Source organism: Petaurus breviceps, unplaced genomic scaffold (assembly GCF_028583685.1).
Source record: "Petaurus breviceps papuanus isolate PSGF00001 unplaced genomic scaffold, PetGlider_PUasm1.0 90994, whole genome shotgun sequence".
NCBI lineage: Eukaryota > Metazoa > Chordata > Mammalia > Diprotodontia > Petauridae > Petaurus > Petaurus breviceps.
In genome coordinates this window covers 4,466,421-4,487,180 of record NW_027187393.1, presented here as the reverse complement: position 1 = coordinate 4,487,180, position 20,760 = coordinate 4,466,421, and the positions used below count along the sequence as shown (strand labels likewise).

The 20,760-nt window shown below is 40.3% G+C and overlaps 1 protein-coding gene and 1 long non-coding RNA gene across 3 annotated transcripts in view; one reads left to right on the top strand and one right to left on the bottom strand.

The window, feature by feature from the left end:
• LOC138153538 (uncharacterized) overlaps positions 1-8,885 on the bottom strand; it is a 16,578-nt gene extending 7,693 nt beyond the window's left edge. Inside the window, exon 1 of one of the 2 annotated variants that reach the window (XR_011166408.1) lies at positions 8,603-8,885. This is a non-coding gene — a long non-coding RNA (uncharacterized lncRNA). Of the gene's footprint in view, positions 1-7,822; positions 8,190-8,602 lie in introns of those variants that run through there. The other variant, XR_011166407.1, reaches the window with a different exon arrangement.
• On the top strand, positions 8,388-12,587 carry SRSF6 (serine and arginine rich splicing factor 6). Its single transcript, XM_069077720.1, has 6 exons — positions 8,388-8,676; positions 8,904-9,052; positions 10,489-10,616; positions 10,757-10,965; positions 11,392-11,475; positions 11,589-12,587. Exons 1-6 carry the CDS (start codon positions 8,570-8,572, stop codon positions 11,929-11,931), a joined length of 1,020 nt encoding a protein of 339 aa, XP_068933821.1. The 5' UTR covers positions 8,388-8,569; the 3' UTR covers positions 11,932-12,587.
• The last annotated feature ends 8,173 nt before the right edge of the window (positions 12,588-20,760 follow it).

Here is a 20,760-nt window from a genome sequence, read left to right as displayed (position 1 = left end):
AAAAAAAAAAAAAAAAAAAAGAACCACCTACCCAGCAAAACTGAGTATAATGCTACAGGGAAAAATATGATCCTTCAATGAAATAGAGGATTTTCAAGCATTCTGGATGAAAAAAACAGAACTGAATAGAAAATTTGACTTTCAAATACAAGAAGCAAGAGAAACATGAAAAGGTAAACAGGAAAAATAAATCATAAGGAACTTATTAAAGTTGAACTATTTACATTCCTACATGGAAAAATTATAATTGTAACTCATAAAACTTTTCTCAGTATGAAGATAGTTGAAGGGAATATATATATGCATATATGTATACATACATATATATGTGTGTATAGGAGGGTGTAGGTGTATATAAATATGTATGTGAGTGTGGGCATATGTATGTTCATGTATACATAGACAGAGGGCACAGGATCAGTTGAATATGAAGGGATGATATCTAAAAAATAAAATTAAGAGGTGAGAGGGGAATTTATTGGAAGGAGAAAGGGTGAGATAGATTAGGATAAATTATCTCATATAAAAGAGGCAAGAGAAAACTGTTACAATGAAGGGGAAGAGCAGGAAGGTGAAAGGGAATGGGGCAACCTGATTTTCATTGCATTTCACTTAAGGAGGGAATAACATACACACTCAATTGGGTATCTTACCCTACAGGAAAATAGGAGAGTAGGGGATAAGAGGGGGAATGATAGAAGGGAGGACAGATTGGGGGAGAGGGTAGTTAGAAGCAAACATTTTTGAAAAGGGATAGGGTCAAAGGAGAAAACAGAATAAGTGGGGGGTGGGATAAGAGGGAGGGAAATAAAGTCTTCCACATTATAACTACTATGGGAATTATTTGGATAACTACACATGTACAATTTATATTGAATTGCTTATCTTCCCCACAGGAGTGGGTGAGGAGGGAAGAAGGGAAAAAATCTGGAACTCAAAAGTTTTAAAAAATTTAAAAATTTGTTTTTTACATGCAACTGAGAAATAAGATATACAAGTACTGGGGTACAGAAACCCATCTTGCCCTACTAGAAAGTTAGGGGGGTAATAGAGGAGGATATAAGAAAGAACAGATTGGGGGAAGGGATATTCAGTAGGCTTGGTATTTTGGTGTGGGTATAGGGGAAAGATGGGGAGAAAAAATTATAACTCAAAATCTTGTGGAAATGAATATTGAAAACTAAAAATAAATAAATATTTTAAAAATGCTATACAAAAAATTAATTATTATTATATCAAGTCATTTTTTAGAGAGGAATGCTTTCATGTGATTTTTGTGATATTTCTTATAATACTTATTCATGTTTAAAGTTATTTTCATGTACATTTATTGTCTCCCCATCTAGACCAATATTCTTGAGAGAGGATTTTTCTTCAGTTTGCTTAGGATCTCTTCACATCCTTAGTACAATGTTTTGTCCTGATACAAGAAGTCCTCACTGAATAGCATGTCCTCTTTATATATACCCTTCAGCATGGATTCCACCAAGGCTCTTCCCCTAAATCCTCTTCTGTCTGTCATTGTCCCTCTTGTCATTGTCCTCCATTCCCACACCTTTCTAGAATCATGAAAAGCTGGAAGGGGCCTAGATGACACCTTAGAGGTTGTATCTTAAAGGTGCAAGCCCCTAATTTAAAGATGAATTGAGTAAATAACCTGCCAAAGTCACACATATACTAAATGATAGCTTAGGATTCGAATTCAGGTTCTGTGCCTCCAAGTTCAGTCTTCTTTCCATTACACCATGATTCAGTTGTCACTTCTATGCAAATGACTTCCAAATCTATATTTCTACCTTTAACTTCTTTCCTGAGTTCCAGTTCTATATTCTCAAATTCCTAACAACATATCCCAATCTGAATTCATTATCTTTTTTTTTTTTTTTGGCTTTTTGCAGGGGAGAAGGCAAAGCAATTGGGGTTAAGTGACTTGACCAAGGTCACATGGCTAGTGTTAAGTATCTGAGGCTGGATTTGAACTCAGGTCCTTCTGACTCCAGGTCCAGTGCTCTATTCACTGCGCTACCTAGCCACCCTATATTCTTTCCTTTTAAATGTTCCTTTGCACACCCCTAATTTTTCTGTTGATGTCACTTCCATCCTCCCAGTTACTGAGGTTTATAACCTTCAATTCACAGTTGACTCTTCTCTTTCCCTCACAAGGTCATAGCTCATAGGTATATAGAATTATAGATATGTAATTAATAATATAAGCTTATAGGTATAGAATTAAAGTTAGTGGAAACTTAAATGCCATCAAATCCTACCCCTAGGCTCTGATTGGTGAACTTTCATTTTATCTTATCTGGTCACAGGGTCTCCAAACCACTTATCAGACATCTCCAATCCATGCCTAGCCTTTCTCACCACCCCTCCTCTCACTTTCCAACTTTTGTTTCATACATTGCCTTCTCCTTTTAGAATGTAAGGTCAGAGACTGTCTCACTTGTGTAAAGGAGATTGTCAAACCTCTGCCACCTAACATGAAGGTACCCTGCTTCCCCTACCACATAGGTAGTGGAATTGGCCAAGTGGATTGGCCTCCTAGACAGGAGAGGCTACTTCTTTAAAGTAGCCAGAATGGGGAAGCTCTTTTCTGCACAATCTTTAGGATTACAAAAATCACAGAGAGCATGCCCAGAAACTGGACCAGGAAGGTGGATACCTTTCCCTTTCCCTTTACCCCAGCTCAGAGAAATAGGCTTGGGGGTGTTTGTTTCAGTTCTGTTTGGTTTGTCTTCAGTTATAGATGCCAGCACTAACTGCCCCTGGACCTTGAAGTTCAAGTGATAGTGACCTTGAAGCAATGATTCCAGGGTGAGATGTTGGAGACTGACAGGAACCAGAGTACCTGTGATTTGAGCCTCATTGGGATTTGGGGATTTGGAACTGGGACTGCGTTCTTTCAGAACAGGGCTAAACTGGGAACCTAATCCCACTCTCCTCCCCCAGAGATTGAGGTAGTAGTGTAAGTGGAGAGAAGAGGGAGGTTATGCCTTCCATGTGTCATAGGGTAAATTTGTATATTTGTGGTTACACAAGTTATACAAGTAAATATTGTTTTGCAAGTCAATACTGAAGTCAATATTTCTTTATAGAAGCTAATCCTACTATTGGTGGTTAAATAGACCTGAGGTACAGACAACACCCCCCACACTTGAGGGAATGCCATCTGAGGAGGCTGGAGCCATCGACAGGGAGCCAAGATTTAAGTACTCTTACTGTTACTGAGAACCCTAGGGCAGGGCTGAAGGGGAACGTACTGGGCCTTCAGGTAGTGGGGGTCAGAGTCAGGGTTACTCATGTTTATAGCTGTATCCCCAGTACTTTGCTCAGTGTCTACTACAGAAAAAGTACTAATTGTGTTTTATTTATTCTTCAATCCCACCATCTCTACTCATCTAGACTATTTTAGTTACCTCCTTATTAGTCTCTCTGACTCTGGTCTCTCCTCTCTCCAGACTACCTACCCTCTATGTCCTTATCCAAGAAATCTTTTTTTTTAATTTATAATTTATTTATTTTTAGTTTTTAACATTCATTTCCACAAGATTTTGAGCTACAAATTTTCTCCCCATCTCTCCCCTACCTCCCACCCCAAGATGGCAAGCATACTGAATACACCTTCCCCCAATATGCCCTCTCATATCCCCCATGCCCCCCTTACTTTCTTGTAGAGTGTCCAAGAAATCTTAACCCAGTCCCATGATAATTTTCATTCACCATAATTTTCATTTATTCCTCACTGCCTACTAGTTCCAAATTATCAGTCTAACTAACTTCCTTTATCTCATTTTGCTTTCCAGCTTAAATTTCTGCTTCTCAGTCTTACCCGTGTTTCCCCAATAATAAGACACTGTCTTATTAATTTTTTTGGACAGAAAAACACCAGAGGGCTTATTTTCAGGGGAGGGCTTATTTTAGTGAACATTGACAGCAATTTTAATAAACAGGTAAATGTGAACAAAAAAATGTACCTTTATTCAATAATGAATTCAATAAAGAACAGGATGACGCGCTCACTGCTGCAGCTCTGATTGGATGCAGCTCGGAGCACGGCGTGCGTTTCACCCGGGGGGGGGGGAACGGTGCATACAGAGGGTACCGTAATGTAGCGTGTAGCGCAGGGGATCACCTTCACTACAGTAGCAATCTCAATAGGGCTTATTTTCGGGGGAGGGCTTATTTTAGAGGAATCTTACACAGTAAGGGGAGGGCTTATTTTCGGGATAGGTCTTAGTATCGGGGAAACACGGGTAGTATTCCTGACTTCTGTTTCATCTCTCCTTCCCCCTTCCCTACCTGACTTTCTACTCATAGACAGAACCAAACCTCCTACTTGTCCTAAACTCCTACCTCACCTCTGATAGCTTATACAAACCTAACTGGCAGAGGATATTATTTTGAGAGAAACGCAAAACCCTCAATCAAGGTCATGATCCTTGCCTGTCCTCTCCTATCCTGTAGACACTTCCCTATCCAACTGTCCTCAGTGAAAACAAAACTGGCTGCATGATGTATTTTGACCTAAGGGATACAAAAAGCCCCTCTGTGTTAAATGGGATGGGTATACTCAGCTAATAGGTGGTATTTCAATTGCCACCTTTTATTGTTGGATAGATGGAGTTAGAACAACCCCAAAAATCAGGAATCTAGGTAACTACAAGGCTTAGAGTCTGTCCCAACCAGGGCTTGCAATGATTATACTCATTAGTGAAGTGGTTGTTGATCTCTTCTTATTTCTACATACCCTTGAAATTCATCTCACATCAGGCTCTCTCCCCAGTGGTCACTCCTTGCCTCTTGTAAGAGCAACATTTAATACTAATCTGATTGGGACTCAAGGCAGTAAAACTAGAAAATCCCTGCCCCAGGGGCTATTTTTCCCCTAAAAGACAAGGAAATAATCCTTGAAACCTTATTGGTCCAGGGAACTAAGTCTCAACTCTTGACATAGATTCCCAGTCATCTAAGGCATAAAACCCAAGACCGCTAGTATTCAACATTCCTCAGGTTTGATTTTCCGCTGCCATGCTGTAGAACACAACACAGCCTTCTTATCCGGTGCACTACCGTGGCTAACACCAAACCAAACCCATGCTGTACCTTTACTGAATCTTTTCCATATTATCGTTAAGCAAAACTTATTTTGTTAAATGTTATATATGGTCCTTGTGTGTCTCATTTTGTTCCATTCCAGAACCTGAACTACAGCACAAGACTGAGTCAAACCCAAACTATTGCCTCCAAGGATCTTGATCTGTCAAGCATTTATTAAGCAAAACCTAGAGTCAAGAATGTTTCTGTTGCAAGGGAGTGACGTGATCAGATCTGTTCCTCAAGGATATCAATTTGGCAGCTGTGTGGAGGATGGGTTCCAAGGGAGGTATTTGAGGCAGAAAGACCAATTATGAGGCTATTGCAATAGTCCAAGAGAAAGTTGATGAGGACCTAAAATAAGGTTATGGCTGTGTGAGTGGAGGGAATGAGACATTAACAAGATATCCTATGGAATTGGAATTGACAAGATTTGGGAACAGACTGAATGTGGAAAGTGAGGGAGAGGAACAAGATTGTAAACCTGAGTGACTGGAAGAATGTAGGTATCCTCAACAGAAACAGAGGAATCTGAAAGAGTCAGTAAAGTGATTTCAGTTCAGGGGGATTTTCTCTGGCTGTCTCCCATGCCTGGAATGCTCTCCCTTCTCAGCTTTGACCACTACTCTCCCTGATTTCTTCCTGATTTTTAGGTCCCAGCTAAAATTTCCACCTTCTCCAGAAAGCCTTCCTAACCCCTCTTAATTACAATACTTTATTTCTGTTATTTCCTCTTTAACTTGCATATAGCTTGCTTCATATATATGTTTGCATGTTGACTCACCACCCTGCCCCCCCCCCCCAGATTGTAAATGCTTCTAGAGGGCAGGAAGTGTCTTGCACAGTGCCTGCCACTTGGTAGGTGCTTCATTAAATGTGTATTGATTAGAAAGCTCTGGGGGATTAAAGTAAACAATGAGTTTCATTTTGAATATGTTGTTTTTCAAAAGCCTAAAGGACATTCAACTGGAGATATTCTCCAGGCAGTTGTTGATACAACTGCAGCTTAGGAAAGATACTAGGGTTACATTTATAGATCATATATAACATTATCTGCATAAAGATGAGAATTGAGCCCATGGTAGATGTACTATGTTTGAGACAAGGAATATAGAGAGAAAAGAAGGCTTTCGGGGATAACCATAATTAGGTGCAGGACACTGAAGTAATCAGAAAAATAAACAAAAACCCAGGGAGAAGTAGTCCTGGACAATCTCAAACAAACACTTTTTAACAATATCAATACTGCTAAAAAGTTTAAAAGGATAAGGACTGGGAATAGGAGACTGGATTTAGTAATTAGGGAATCACTGGTAACCTTGAAGAGAGCAGTTTCAGCAGAGTTGTGAGGTTGAAAACTAAATTGCAAGGGATCGAGAAATGAGTGGGAGGAGAGGAAGTGAAGGAAAACTATGAAAGAGAAGAGATATGATGAGGGCATAGTGGGACACAGTGAGGAGGTTTTTTTTGTTGCTGTTTTGTTGCTTTTTGCAGAATGGGAGACCTGGATACGTGTTTGTAGATAGCAGGAAAGGAAGCAGCTAGTAGCTAGAAGGAGATGGAAGATTAGAGAAAGTGGCCATGTAGGGTGCAAGTTAATAGAGGATACACATGGTTCATTAGGGTCAAAAGAACACGAAGAGGGGAAGGGAATAGAGCAAAAGAGAGAATGAAGAATTATACTGAAGGGGTTTGAGGTTTAAAATAGGGAAGAAGGAGCTCACAGCAGATGGATCCTATTTGCTCAATAAAACTGAACGAAAGGTCCTCTGCTAAAAGAAGGAATGGAGTGAAAATATGGACTAGGCACTGCATGAAGAGGACAGTGATACGAAAAACCAGCAAGATTAAAAGGATTCAGGCAGCTAGACGGCACAGCACAGGCTTGGAGTCAGAAAGACTTGAGTTCCAATTTGTCCTCAGATACTTACTAGCTGTGTGACCCTGGGCAAGTCACTTAACCCTGTTTGTGGAGAAGGAAATGGCAAACTGCTGCACTATCTCTGGCAAGAAAACCCCAAAAATGGTGTCACAACGAGCCGGACACGATTGAACAACCACAAAAGTATGGTTGTGCAGCCTGCAGGGTCGAACTGGATTAGAGAAATTAAATTTACAGTGAATCCAGTAAAAACACAGCGCGTGTCTTCCTCCAGAGCTCGTCGTTAGCACCCAAGGAGTGGGGACCGCGGGCGGCATTATGAATCCAGGGACGACGGCGTGGGCACGCAAAGGCACCAGGAATGCACGGCTGCGTGGCTTCAACTATAGGAACTGGATTGGGAAGAAAAGAGGCCATACGACGAGGGACGGCCTTCTAGGACCGGGAGGGGTGGCGCTGGGGCACTACCCAATCCTGCCCCTTACTCAAAGTCCGGGTTTAAACACGGTCCCAGCTTCCCCCGCCCCCTTTACTCTAATCCTTCTTACCACCCAGTGTGTCCTTTCCCTCCCCCGACTCCCCTCCCCAAAGAGCCCGGTACAAGCCTCCTCTGTACTCTGCACCGCCAACAATAGACAGCACTAATTGGGCGGTTTTTAAGTTTGCAAAATGTTTTCCATACGTTAACTCATTTGATCCTCATAACCCTCTGAGGGAGGTGTTATTATCATCCACAGAGGACACTGGGGAACAGAGAATTTAAGTGACTTCTCCACGGTCGCACAGCTATTATATGGCAGAATTTGAACTCGGTTCTGCCCAGTTCCAAATCCTGCGCTCTACCTGCGACAGTCCAAATCGACGGGTCCTCGCCCATAGGGAAGTGGGGTGGGGATGAAATCAACGAGGTTTCCAAGGGGCCAATAGGGGCACACTGCGTCCCTCACTCGGACACCCCGGACCAATCCAAAGGCATCTCGTGCCCAGACCGGATATGGGTGGGGAAAGCAAACTTGGACCCGGTGCCAAGGGACCAATCCCAAGGCACAGGGGCCCACCCTCGCGGCCCGCCATCCAATGGACAGAGAAAAAGTTCCCAGTCTCCCTTAGTCCAGACCAATCCTAAGGCAAAGCAGAGTGGGCGGTTACTGCATCCGGCAATCACAACAATTAAAGGGACCCTGGAAGGCGACATCGCGAATAGCCACACATACTGGTGCTGCGCGGGGCTGCGAGGAGAATAGGGAAGGAGGGGGTCTGGAAGCTGCTCTCTGCCAGTCGGAGAGGTTTGGTGCAGGGAGCGCGAGTTTCGCGCATGCGTGCGACCTCCCGCACCTGCGCAGTGACGTAGGGCAGCGTCCCGGGAAGCCCCACCCCGCTCCGCCCTTCTAGCCACGGCCTCAAAGCGCGCGCGCCATTGTGTGGCTGGGATTCGCCCGCCGTTGGTCCTTCGTCCTCTGTTCGTGTTCTCTTGTTCTCCTTTTCCTTTCTTTTCCCCCTTCTCTTTTTCCTTCTTCCTGTCCCTACCTTCCCACCACCTTACCCCTGAGACCACCTCCTCTTCCCCCCCACCCCCTCCCACCAGCGGAAATGCCGCGCGTCTACATTGGGCGCCTCAGCTACCATGTCCGCGAGAAAGACATTCAGCGTTTTTTCAGTGGCTACGGACGCCTGCTGGAAGTCGACCTGAAAAACGGGTGAGCGCGCGGCCTGGGCACCCTGGCTCTCGCGGTGTCTCTTGGGGGTGAGCTGGGGCGGGGTGTATATGTGGAGGGGGTTGGAAATGAGCGTCCGCGCCGCCGCGTGGCGGAGCTCACTCTCAAAATGGCGGCGGCCCGACTGACAGGGGGCGGAGCTACACGTGCACGCGAGGGGAGGAGGCCTGACTGCCTCCGGGCATCCCCGCCCCCTTCCTTTTGTGCAGGTACGGCTTTGTGGAGTTCGAGGACTCCCGCGACGCCGACGATGCCGTTTACGAGCTGAACGGCAAGGACTTGTGCGGGGAGCGAGTGATCGTGGAGCACGCCCGGGGCCCCCGCCGGGACCGTGACGGCTATAGCTACGGCAGCCGCAGTGAGTCCAGTTCCGCGCGTGCCGCGACGCCTCGAGGAAAAGAGGGAGGGGGGAGGGCAGGCTGACAGGCAGGCAGGGTAGTGAGGGCCAGGCAGACCGCGGTGGCTCCCCCTGGCGGGGAGGGGAGGCGGGGCGGGGACTCAGCACAAAGGAGCCAGGCGCTCTTAGTCACCCGGGGCCTAGGGCAGGTGTGCTGCGTGCAGGGGCTTCGAGGGGAGCTCGAGAATGGCCTTGGTGTGCAGGGCTTAGCAGTCCTAGCTCTTGCACCCAGGAAAACTCCATACAGCGGAGCCTTGGGCTGGTTGTCACCCAGGGAAAGGGGAGAGGGGTGGGGGGAGAAACCCGAGAAGATCGGGTGCATAACAAACGTATCTCTGCGTTTTGCCTTTTGGTCATTTGTAACCTTTTGAAACTGACCCCAGAAAGGCACCACCGGAACCATTCCGCTGATAGGGGTGTTAACACCCACAGAGGTGCGCTCCCTGAATTGTGGTGCCCTAGATGCAAACGTCTATAGGCGTAGACCCTTCAGAGAAGTAGAATTTGACAAACCTAGTTTGGGGGGTGGGGGGAGGTGGTAGTGCCGGGCAGGCGTTGAGACTTACACAATTGACAGTCAATTAGTAGTCTCTAGAAGGAACTTAATGTTGCATTAGTTTATTCAGATCGGGAATTAGAGCTAGTGTCCTGTTGTAACTGAAGTGTGGTTGGGGCATGTTTTGGGGGGAGGTGGTAGTTATTTACTACTTAATTAAAATGTTAAATGTTGAAATTGTTGCATGTTGAATTCAAACTTTTTAACAAGTCCTTGATGTTTCAATTTGAAAGTGACCAATGGGGCTGAGGCTGTGTCCACTGAGGCTAAGATGACTGCCTTTCCTGATTGGCCTTGGCTTTTCCATACATTGTGTGACCCTTGCCCTATGACCCTTTGGCTGACCTTACCGGAAGCCATGACGACAGCAGCCTTTTGCCATTAGACGCAGGGTGATGGTGAGGATTCCAAGGGTTAGACAAAACTGGTTAATCTGAACTAGGTGACTGTTACCTTGCGTGTTTTGTGGCCAAACCACCACCAAAAACCTCACACTGTGATGTAAGTACTTAGTGTAACTAGTAAACATTTTTGTAAAATGTAGAAATGCATGTAATCAGTTAAGTTTTATATTTTACAATGTTCTGTAAAATAAAACTTAGCGAGGTAAATTGAATAAAGGAGCAGTCACTTTCTAACAGATTGTAGGAGAAATTTAGTAGGATTTTAGTTTATTTGACTTGCCCTTAATATAATGTATGGCAAATCACATATGTGTTGGAGGTTTAGCAAGATAAAAGCAAAGTCCTACTCCAGTAAATTACTTTGTTTGTACTAACTTTCAAAACATTTTGTGCACTTAGCATTATGAAACACCTAACTATTCATTTATATGATAAAGGTGGTGGTGGAGGAGGATACAGCAGTCGAAGAGCCACTGGCAGAGATAAATATGGACCACCTGTTCGAACAGAGTTCAGACTGATTGTAGAAAATCTTTCTAGTCGTTGCAGTTGGCAGGACTTAAAGGTATGTGTAGTATTACTGTTAATATGTTTTAGAAAGTAGGTAGTCTGACAAAAGCCTTTTTGTGTCTTGGAATATTTACTTTAAAATTAAACAGTTGTGTTTTAGATTTCAGGAACTAACTAGACTGTTCTTCATAATAGGATTTCATGAGACAAGCTGGAGAAGTAACATATGCAGATGCTCACAAAGAACGAACAAATGAAGGTGTAATTGAATTTCGTTCCTATTCTGACATGAAACGTGCTTTAGATAAATTGGATGGCACAGAAATAAATGGCAGAAATATAAGGCTCATTGAAGATAAGCCACGGACAAGCCATAGGAGATCCTATTCTGGAAGTAGATCTAGGTAATTTAAGCCATTGATTACCATTAAGACCAACTTTCATGCTCAATTAGGATTTCACATGTTAGTGTAGAAAGTACACTGGTTTTTGGAGTCAGAACTAAGGTTCTTAGTCTCTGTCATGACGTAGAGGCTACCTAAAACTTCAGGTAATTTGCTTTATGTATCATGTAACTTGGTGATTAGTTATTTAGTTACTATCCTTAGTTTTTACAGCATCAGTTATTGGTGGTAAAGTTATTATTAGATAAATGTTTCCTTGGGGATAATTCTCAATATAGTTTGAATACTAATTAAACAAAATCTCAGCAGGATCTCATTATATCAATGAATGGAAAAGCATTTATTTGTTCCTTATATGCAAATGCATGTGATCGGGAGGTGGGTGGTACAAAGAGAAAAACAGTAGTCTTTGCTTTCTATTTCTAGGTCCCGGTCTAGGAGAAGGTCTCGTAGTAGGAGTCGAAGAAGCAGCCGAAGTAGATCCCGTAGTGCCTCAAAAAGTCGCTCAAGGTAGGGGGTGTTTTTTGTTGTTTGGTTGGTTGTTATTTGAAGTCCTGGCCTGTTTAAGGTATAGTCATAAAATGGTGTGCCTGATAAATTTTTATAATTTATGTCTTTTCAAGATCCAAATCTAGGTCTCGAAGCAAAGATCATTCACGTTCCCGATCTAAAGGCAGAAAGTCTAGATCAAAGAGCAAATCTAAGGCCAAGTCTGATCGAGGCTCTCGATCTCGCAGCAGATCCAAGGCAAAGTCGGAGAAGTCACACAGTAGGTCCAGGTCTCCATCACCCAAAGAAAATGGAAAAGGAGAAACAAAATCAAGATCAAGAAGCCAGTCTCACTCCAATTCACCACAACTTCCACCACCATCAAAGGCTCGTTCTGAGTCTCCTCCAGTCAAAAGGGCTACATCAGTATCTCACTCTAGATCTCGGTCAAGGTCAAGATCTAGTTCAAGAGATTAAAAGTCCTGAACTCCTTTGCACACTTACGGAACACTTTCTTACTTGCCAGGCAAATTATTCTGTGATGTTAGTACTTCCAATGTTGGCCTCTTCTCAGGAGAAAACCTGAACATAGGGGCATAAAGGTTTGATTTGGAAGCAAGATTAATGGGGAAGAAATGAGGCTCTAGAGAAATGGTGACACAAAGCAAAGACCCCCTTTTGTAGAAATTAAGCTCTTTGATTTTATAGTATTTCAGCAGTAATAACTTTTGTAGAGATTAGGCTTACTTATGATTTTTAGCATTTCAGCAGGATCTGCTGTTGAATGAAGTTTTCTTTTTAAAGTATTAAACTCTCAAAAATGCTTTAAACTTTTAAAAGCTTTGGAGAGGACTCAGTTGTTGGTGTTTGTTTTTTTTTTTGTTTGTTTGTTTTTAAATGTTCAAGTTACAAATAATCCTGAGTTGTATTAAAGGTTTGCTACCAAGGGAATGAAAGCCACAGGTCAATATTAAATGGCTTTTGAGCAGTTTTGTCTCATCTTTTTTTTTTTAAATAAATACAAACTGTTGTGTATGGTTAAGTGTAAAATTAGGCAAACCTCAAATCAGCAATAAATTCAATTTGGTATACCATTGTATTTCTATGTTATTAATTAAAACTTGGTAAAGTAAGTCTCCCACCTCCTGCTTTTCTTTTTCCCACATTAGAAACAAAAGGTACTTTGTAGGTAGTCTTGCATAATGCAGTAAAGGTGGAAATGTTACAACTTGAGGTTTGCTAGTGCCCCAGATAAATGGCATTCCAAATATTTTTGGATAATTTGTAATTACCATTTTCTTGTAGTGGTCAGTGTCATTAACATAATTAGTTGCAGGATTTGCAACTTGAACAGGAGCAGCAGCAGCTGTTCCTTAGTCTTCCACTATATTCAGAATGGGATGTGTGAAGATTAGGTTAGTTTTTTTAGGTTAATTACTTTTGTAAAACTGGAATTAGAAAATCCAATTTAAGTTGGAGGATAGGGATTTAGATCTATTATTTCCCTTAAAATAAGAACTAAGTGAGGAAACTTCATGTACTGATAATAGACAGGCAACTTAGTGTCAAAACAATTCCTTTGAACGCTAAGGTTAACGGGTTAAACAGCCAGGTCTTCCTGTCTAAAAGTTGGCTGTCTTTGCTTAGCCATGCTGTCTCCAATTTTATTACATTAAAAGGTAAAATCCCACCCAGCTATTTTCTTTTAGTTAAGAGAATTTAATAATGTGCAGTTAGAAATTTTATACAATGTAGGGGGTTTTTTTATCAGTGGTAATTCCAAGCCTCTGCCTTCCTCATAAACTTAAATTTCACTCCTAGTAACAAAACTTGAATTCACATTTATGATAACTACATTTAGATTAATTTGCAGTATACACATGTATGATTAAGATCTTACGTGTTTATAAGTACATTATTTTCTGTGCAAAGACAAATTGAGAGTTAGCCAGATGTCTTGTCTACTGAGTGAGGAGGACTTAGTGATTTCCAGGATGCATACAACTTAAAGTTTTTATTACCTTGACAAAACAGGCTTTCCCTCAGCTCTATTCACAAGTCAACAGAATATTGATTTCAGTGGTTCATAAGACAGGTCCACAGTAAATGCAATGAATGAAGACAAACGTTGCAACTGAGGTTGTTTTAGTTTAATTGGTTAATATGCCTGCAAAGTGAAATGGGGATAATCAAATGAGCACAGTGGGAAGATCCAACATCCTAGTACTGTTGCAAGTTAGGTGTACAATTTGGTAGTTCTTTTACTTCTAGTTGTTTCTTGGATCAGGAGAAAAAAATCAAGTCAACCTAAAAACTCCTAAAATCTGTTTTTTATCATCACATAAGAATAATTTTTGAGGTTGATAATTGAAAAATCTGACAAAAATTGCCTCAAACTTTGAATCAGAAAAATGAGCAGTGGACACAGGGAATGGTCCAGTTAATTTATCTAAAGGTACAAACTTAGGAGTTGGGCTTTCAAAACCTAACTTTAGGAGTCTAGTGTCCTTTAGGAACTGCATTCTGAAGTCTCTTAGAGATTGTAATAGAGGTCATTTAACTTCTTGCCAAGACACAAGGAGGTGCAAAAATACTGGTGGTGTACCTTGTGATAGCTAGGTTTTCCTTGTAAGTTATAGAAAATGAACTGTTTGTTTGGTTAATTTTTTTAGATGTTTACTACAACAGAGGATGTCCTTTTTCATTTATAGAAGAGCTAGCTAGGTACTGTAAGATTAGAGAGTAGTAGCTATCTACTATTTTTATACATACTAGTGAGGAGAAGTTGAGTGTACTTTCTCTTGGGCACTAAGCTAAAATAAAAACCGTAAAATAGCTCACCTTTGGCCTTCATGGATTCATTATTTGAGGAACTTGGCTCAAAATTTTTTTTTCTCGAGCTAAGAGTCGTTTTGGGGGGATGAAATTGGCTTTTCAAAATTTCCAAGGCAAGGTTGTCCTTCATTTGGGCTTAATCTTTAAAAGTTAACACTACAGTATATAGCAATATTAGCATGTTTGGACATTGTTGACTACTGCCTTGGCTATATAGATAATTGTTTAGCTGTATTATTAAATAAAATTTTTTTCAGTAACTACAAAGCCTACTTCATTTATTGAATTTATTTAGTCACATTAGGATAAACACAGCTTGTTTAATGATTCTGATTAGGTTTTTGTTTATAGTATTCTAAATACTTTTTCTCTGTCGCAAATATAGCAGGGTAATAGAATCCTCCAGAAATTGTGACTGGCAAACCAACCTTGTATGTAAATTGCATGCCATCCCACCTGAGACAAAATTTAGAAGCCTGGTAAACCTTAATGTCAACTGAAAGGTGAAGGTTTTAGACTAGATGTACTGATTAAATCTCCTGAAAAGTAAATATTGATATATTTGCAAAATGCTTATTAGGGATGGTGGAATGGGGAAGCTGAGACAAGTGGGATCCAATTTCCCACTTCCCTCAAGACATGGGTATGGATTTGCCCTCTGAAGGATCTACCTTGAACTTCTCACTTTACCAAATAATCTTTCTCCAACCCTTAGTTTACTTGTAAAATGAGGAAATTGGACTAGTTCAGAGGTGTCAAACAGACCATTGAAAAGCTTATGCAATTAGAATTACATAAAAATGTAATGGAGAAATATTTAGCAAAGTAACAATAGAATATAATGTTAATAGGTTTTCTAACTATGTGGCTGGCATACATTCATATGTACAATTTTGTTCCCTCTATTTTTTTTTCTTTTTTTTGCCTTTTGGAGGGCACTTGGGGTTAAGTAACTTGCCCAAGTTTACACGGCTAGTTTTTTTGTATCAGAAGCGAACTCAGGTCCTCCTGATTCCAGGCTGGTGGGGCCAGCGCTTTACTCACTGCCACCTAGCCGCCCCTGTTCCCCTCTATTTCTACTGAACACCACTGGACTAGTTGATTTTAAATCAGAAGATCCCTTAGAACTCCTATCTGGGTCCTATTCTTTCAAAATTATTAGTGCCAAAGTAGCTAAAAGGAGGGAGGGGCAAACTCAACTTTTTAAGGTCATACTAGGGTATTTCTTTATTCTACAGTGCTAAGCCACAAAGGTAACAAATACAAAATTGTTCCAGTTGCCCATGGTATCCTTGTTTTTTTATTGTAAGTAAACTGGTTTTGAGCTAAGTACAAACTAAAAGGCCATAAAGCTGCTATCCTATTATGTTCAGTTGTGTCTGACTTTGTAAACCCATTTGGGGTTTTTTGACAACAGTACCGGAGTGGCTTGCCATTTCCTTCTCTAGCTCATTTTATAGATGAGGAAAACTGAGGTAAACAAGGTTAAGTGACATGCCAGGGTCACACAACTAGTAAATGCCTGAGGCCCAATTTGCCTTTGAGTCTTCCTGACTCCTTGTCCAGCATCCCACTGTGACACCTCACTGCCCTAAATATTTGCCACTTGACAGCAGTAAGTAAGGCTGTCTCATTATACAGGTTGACCTGCATCACAGAGCATAGTGTGAGTAAGGTGAGAGGAACAAGAATGATTCTATGAGGAAGTTAGAGTGAATTATCCTTAAGGCAGAGCAATTCTATTTACTCAATATTAAAAATCAAAAGAGAAGCCAGGTTTTTGATTTAGAAAAGACTAGAAGAAATGGGTTTAAACTGTAGGGCTTTAGGGTTTGTTGGCCATCATAATCTGCTTTTAAATATCTGAGTACATTGTGGAAAAGTGGTTTGGTTTATCCATGCCTGCAAATGCTGAAATAGAATTGCCAAGCTGTGTTTTACATGTAGATAGTCCTGTCACTTTAAGTATTTCATCTGAGCCCTCAAAACCCTTGGAGGTATGCAGAGGCATTTTCATTTGATTGAATTTGCCCATCTTTACCAAATTTAATTCCTATTAGTCATTCTAATTAATGAGCTGAAAACTAGCTTTATCCTGCTCCTGTCCTGTTTTAAAGCCATGGGTTTTTAGTGTTAAAGGAGCTAGATTCAAATCCCACAATTTGACCTTGAGTGAGTCATTTTCATCTCTCTGGACCTCAATTTCCCTATCTTTAGTAAGTGTTGATAGGGTATTAGATGGCTGTCCAGCTCTAAATCTGTGATCCCATAATCTCTACATTGTCACCAAGTTCCTTCTTAGGTACTTTTGTATCTATTCTATCTTATCCTGACTGCACCTGCCTTAGACTCATACCTTGAAATGATGGTCTTGGTTGCATCATTACTGTGCCCAAAATAGCTGAGATGAACTGTTCTCTGATATTCCTCAGTTATTTTGGCATAAGTCCTTTTTTAATTTGTAAGGCTTTACTTTGACAGCAAATAATAGAGGTAATAACGTTTTCTCTTGGGTATGTTTAAGTGATTCTTCCTGTCTGTAGACTAAAATAAGGCACACACCTCCTTAAACTTGGCTTCTAAGGCCCTCAACAATCAACTCCAGGTCTCATTTACCTTTCTTGATTTTTTTCTTTACTTAACATGTGCCAATCTATCCAAACTGGACTGTTAGCTTCATTGAGCTCTTCCAGTCTTCTGGCATTTTTTTTTTTTTTGCTTTTTGGAAGGCAGTTGGGGTTAAGTGACTTGCCCAAAGTCACTCGGGTTAGTAAGTGCGTCAAGCATTTGAGGCCAGATTTGAACTCAGGTCCTCCTGACTCCAGGGCCAGTGCTCTATTCACTGCTCCACCTAGCCACCCCTCTTCTGACATTCTTGAGGGTTTCTTTACCTCAAAGTTAGAACACTTCAAGGTAGGAGGTGCTAACTCCTCTATGAATCAAAATTGATACCTCATACTTCTGTTTTGTAAATCATACTTTCTCCTTCATACATTCTCCTTCAGTTAGCTCTTTGAGGTTTGTCTCGTTTTTATATCTTTATATTCTTAATACCTTGCATGTAAGCAAACTTTTTTCTTTTTTTTTTTGCTTTTTGGAGGGGGAAAGGCAGGGCAGTTGGGGTTAAGTGACTTGCCCAAGGTCACACAGCTAATAAGTGTTAAGTGTCTGAAGCTGCATTTGAACTCAAGTCCTCCTGACACCAAGGCTGGTACTCTATTTACTGTACCATCTAGCCACCTGTAAGCTAACGTTTAAATATTTGAATTTAATCTGACTTAGAAACTTATTCAAACCAAGGGCCGGCAAAAAAAAAATAGTAGGCTACGGTAACAAAAAACAACCTAAATTGGTTAGGATAGGAGGAGAGAATATAAAACATTTAAATTAGCTACTTTAAAATTTAGAGTAAGTATAAATACTCCAAATAACTTTTTGAATACCTAAGCTCTATAATATGTTGAGTTTAGAGGACAATGAACAAGATAGCCTAAAACCAGTAAGATAAAATTATTTGTACCTAGGACTAATTAAGAAAAGGTAGAGTATAGATGAGTGCAAAATTGAACTCAGTAAACTGAAGTAAGTTGGTTTTGTATATGTTAAGGAACTACCTTAGTATTAACTTGGGGGAAAAAAAGGAAGATTATTTGTTTTTGTGCTGAAAAACACTGCTTTTATTTTCAAATGTCAACATTTATTTTTCAAATCAAGTAAGTTGATGTACTTTGTCGTAAAGCAACATATTAATGTGAGTTGAGATAGATGTCTAATAAATGTGTTGAGTTTCCTTAGACTTGGAGAACCATTCAGTCTTTAGTATATCAGCAAATAACCAAAAAGATGTTGAGTAGCTAGCTGGTTTGTTGTTGTAGCAAAAGGAGAGAGGGGAATGCCTTGTGTACCAACTTTGCTCTATGAGGGATGGAGACCAGTCTGAGAGCCTATTCAAAGAAATTGTTGAGACTAAGAGAAGTTGTGACCTTCAGGTTGTTCTTCCTTCCATGCTTAACAGTGAGAAACCAATGATAGCTCAATTCAGCCTTTCCCCTTCCCCTGTTCTAAGATTCCAAATGCCTGGTTATTAACCAAGACATTTGAAATTGTTAATATTTTTCATATGGTAAGTTCCATTATTGGGCATTCTAAGTGTCCCTGTTCATAAGAATCACAGATTTTGAGCTAGAAGTAACTTTAGAGGCCACTGAGTCCAACCTCCTCAGTACAATCCATTTCTACATTTATCAGAATTTATGACAAGCATGCTGTTAAAATACATCCTCTTAACAGTATATATTTTCAGCCTATACCACCCTATAGAGCAATGACTTCCTTAATTTTAGACTTTTTTTGTATTGAAAAAAAAAAGCCACAATTTTTTACTCAATTGGTAGACTATATCAAATAAAATAATAGTAATTCCAACAAAGGCAAGTTCACACAACTTCACACACAAGTTCAGTTACACAAAATTTTGCATACATGAACAATTTGATCAAGTAGGAAATAGACTTTCTCTGAACCCTGTAGGCTTCCAATTATTTAACTTATTACCTTGTAATATTCATTCATAGTCAGGCAAAACAAATTCTTGTAGTGACTATCTCTAGAAAAGTATGATCTCAGTCTGCATTCTTGAATCCAGGAAGTGGGTAGCATTCATCAGTCCTTTGGAATCATCTTTGGTCTTGGCTTTGATCAGAGTACTTTTAAGCCTTTCAAAGGTGTTTGTCTTTTTTTTAAGCTTTTTAATAGTATTTTTTATTACATATAAAGACAATTTTCAACATTCATTTTTTATAGGATTTTGAGTTCCAAATTTTCTTCCTCCCTCTTTTCTCCCCCCAAGACTACCAGCAGTTTGATATAGATCATACATATTCAATCATGTAAAACATTTCCATGTTAGTCATGCTGTAAAAAAGAAACACAACAAAAAGGAAAAAACAAAGAAAGTGAAAATAGTATGCTTTGATCTGCATTCAGACATCAGTTCTTTCTCTGGATGTGGATAGCATTTTCCATCATGAGTCTTGGAATTGTCTTGGATCATTGTATTGCTGAGAAGAGCTAAGTCATTCATAGTTGATCATTTTACAATGTTTCTATTACTTTGTACAATATTTTCCTGGTTCTGCTCACTCACTCAGCATAAGTTCATGTAAGTCTTTCCATGTTTTTCTTGTAATCATCCTGCTCATCCTTATTTATAGAATTATAGTATTCCATTACATTCATATATCACAACTTGTTCAGCCATTCCCCAATTGATGGGCATCCACTCAATTTCCAATTCTTTACTACCACAAAAAGAGCTGCTATAAATATTTTTGTACAAATAGGTCCTTTTCCCTTTTTAATGATCTTTTTTGGGATACAGACCTAGTAGTGGTATTGCTGGATCAAAGAGTATGCACAGTTTGATTGCCTTTTTGGCATAGTTCCAAATTGCTCTCCAGAAAGGTTGTATCAGTTCACAATTCCACCAACAATGAATTAGTGTCCCAATTTTCCCACATCTTCAACATTTGTCATTTTCGGGTGGCCAGGTGGCGCAGTGAGTAAGAGCACCAGCCCCGGCATCGGGAGACCTGGGATCGGTTCTGGCCTCTGATACTTGGCACCCACACAAAATAACTGGCCGTGTAACCTTGAGCGAGTTACTTAACTCCAATTGCTTTAAAAAAAAAATTTATCATTTTCCTTTTCCCTCATATCATCCAATCTGATAGGTATGAAGTAGTACCTCAGAGTTGTTTTAATTTGTATTTCTCTAATCAATAGTGATTTAGAGAATTTTTTATATGACTATAGATAGCTTTGACTTCTTCATCTGAAAATTGCCTGTTTATATTCTTTGACCATTTATCAGTTGGGCAATGATTTGTGTTCTTATAATTTGACTGAGTTCTCTGCATATTTGAGAAATGAGGCCTTTCTCAGAGACACTTGCTATAAAAATTGTTTCCCAACTTTCTGCTTCTAATCTTTTTTTTTTTTAAAGCAATTGGGGTTAAGTAACTTGCTCAAGGTTACACGGCCAGTTATTTCTGGGTGTGGTGCTGAGTATCTGAGCCCAGATTTGATCCAGGTCATCCGGTCACTGGAGTCGGTGCTCTTACTCTCTGAGCCACCTGGCCGCCCCTTCTGCTTCTAATCTTAGTAGCATTGGTTTTGTTGGTGCAAACCCTTTTTAATTTAAGATAATAAAAATTATCCATTTTGTATTTCATGATACTCTATATCTCTTGTGTGGTCATAAATTCTTCCTTCTCCATAGATCTAACAGGTAAACTAGTCCCTACTCTTCTAATTTGCTTATGGTTTCACCCTTTATGTCAAAGTTGTTTATCTTTACAATATTATTGTGTTATAAATTGTTCTCTGCCTCTGCTCACTTCACTCTGCGTGAGTTCATATAGCTAATCCCAGATTTCTCTGAAACTGCCCTTTTCACCATTTCTTACATCA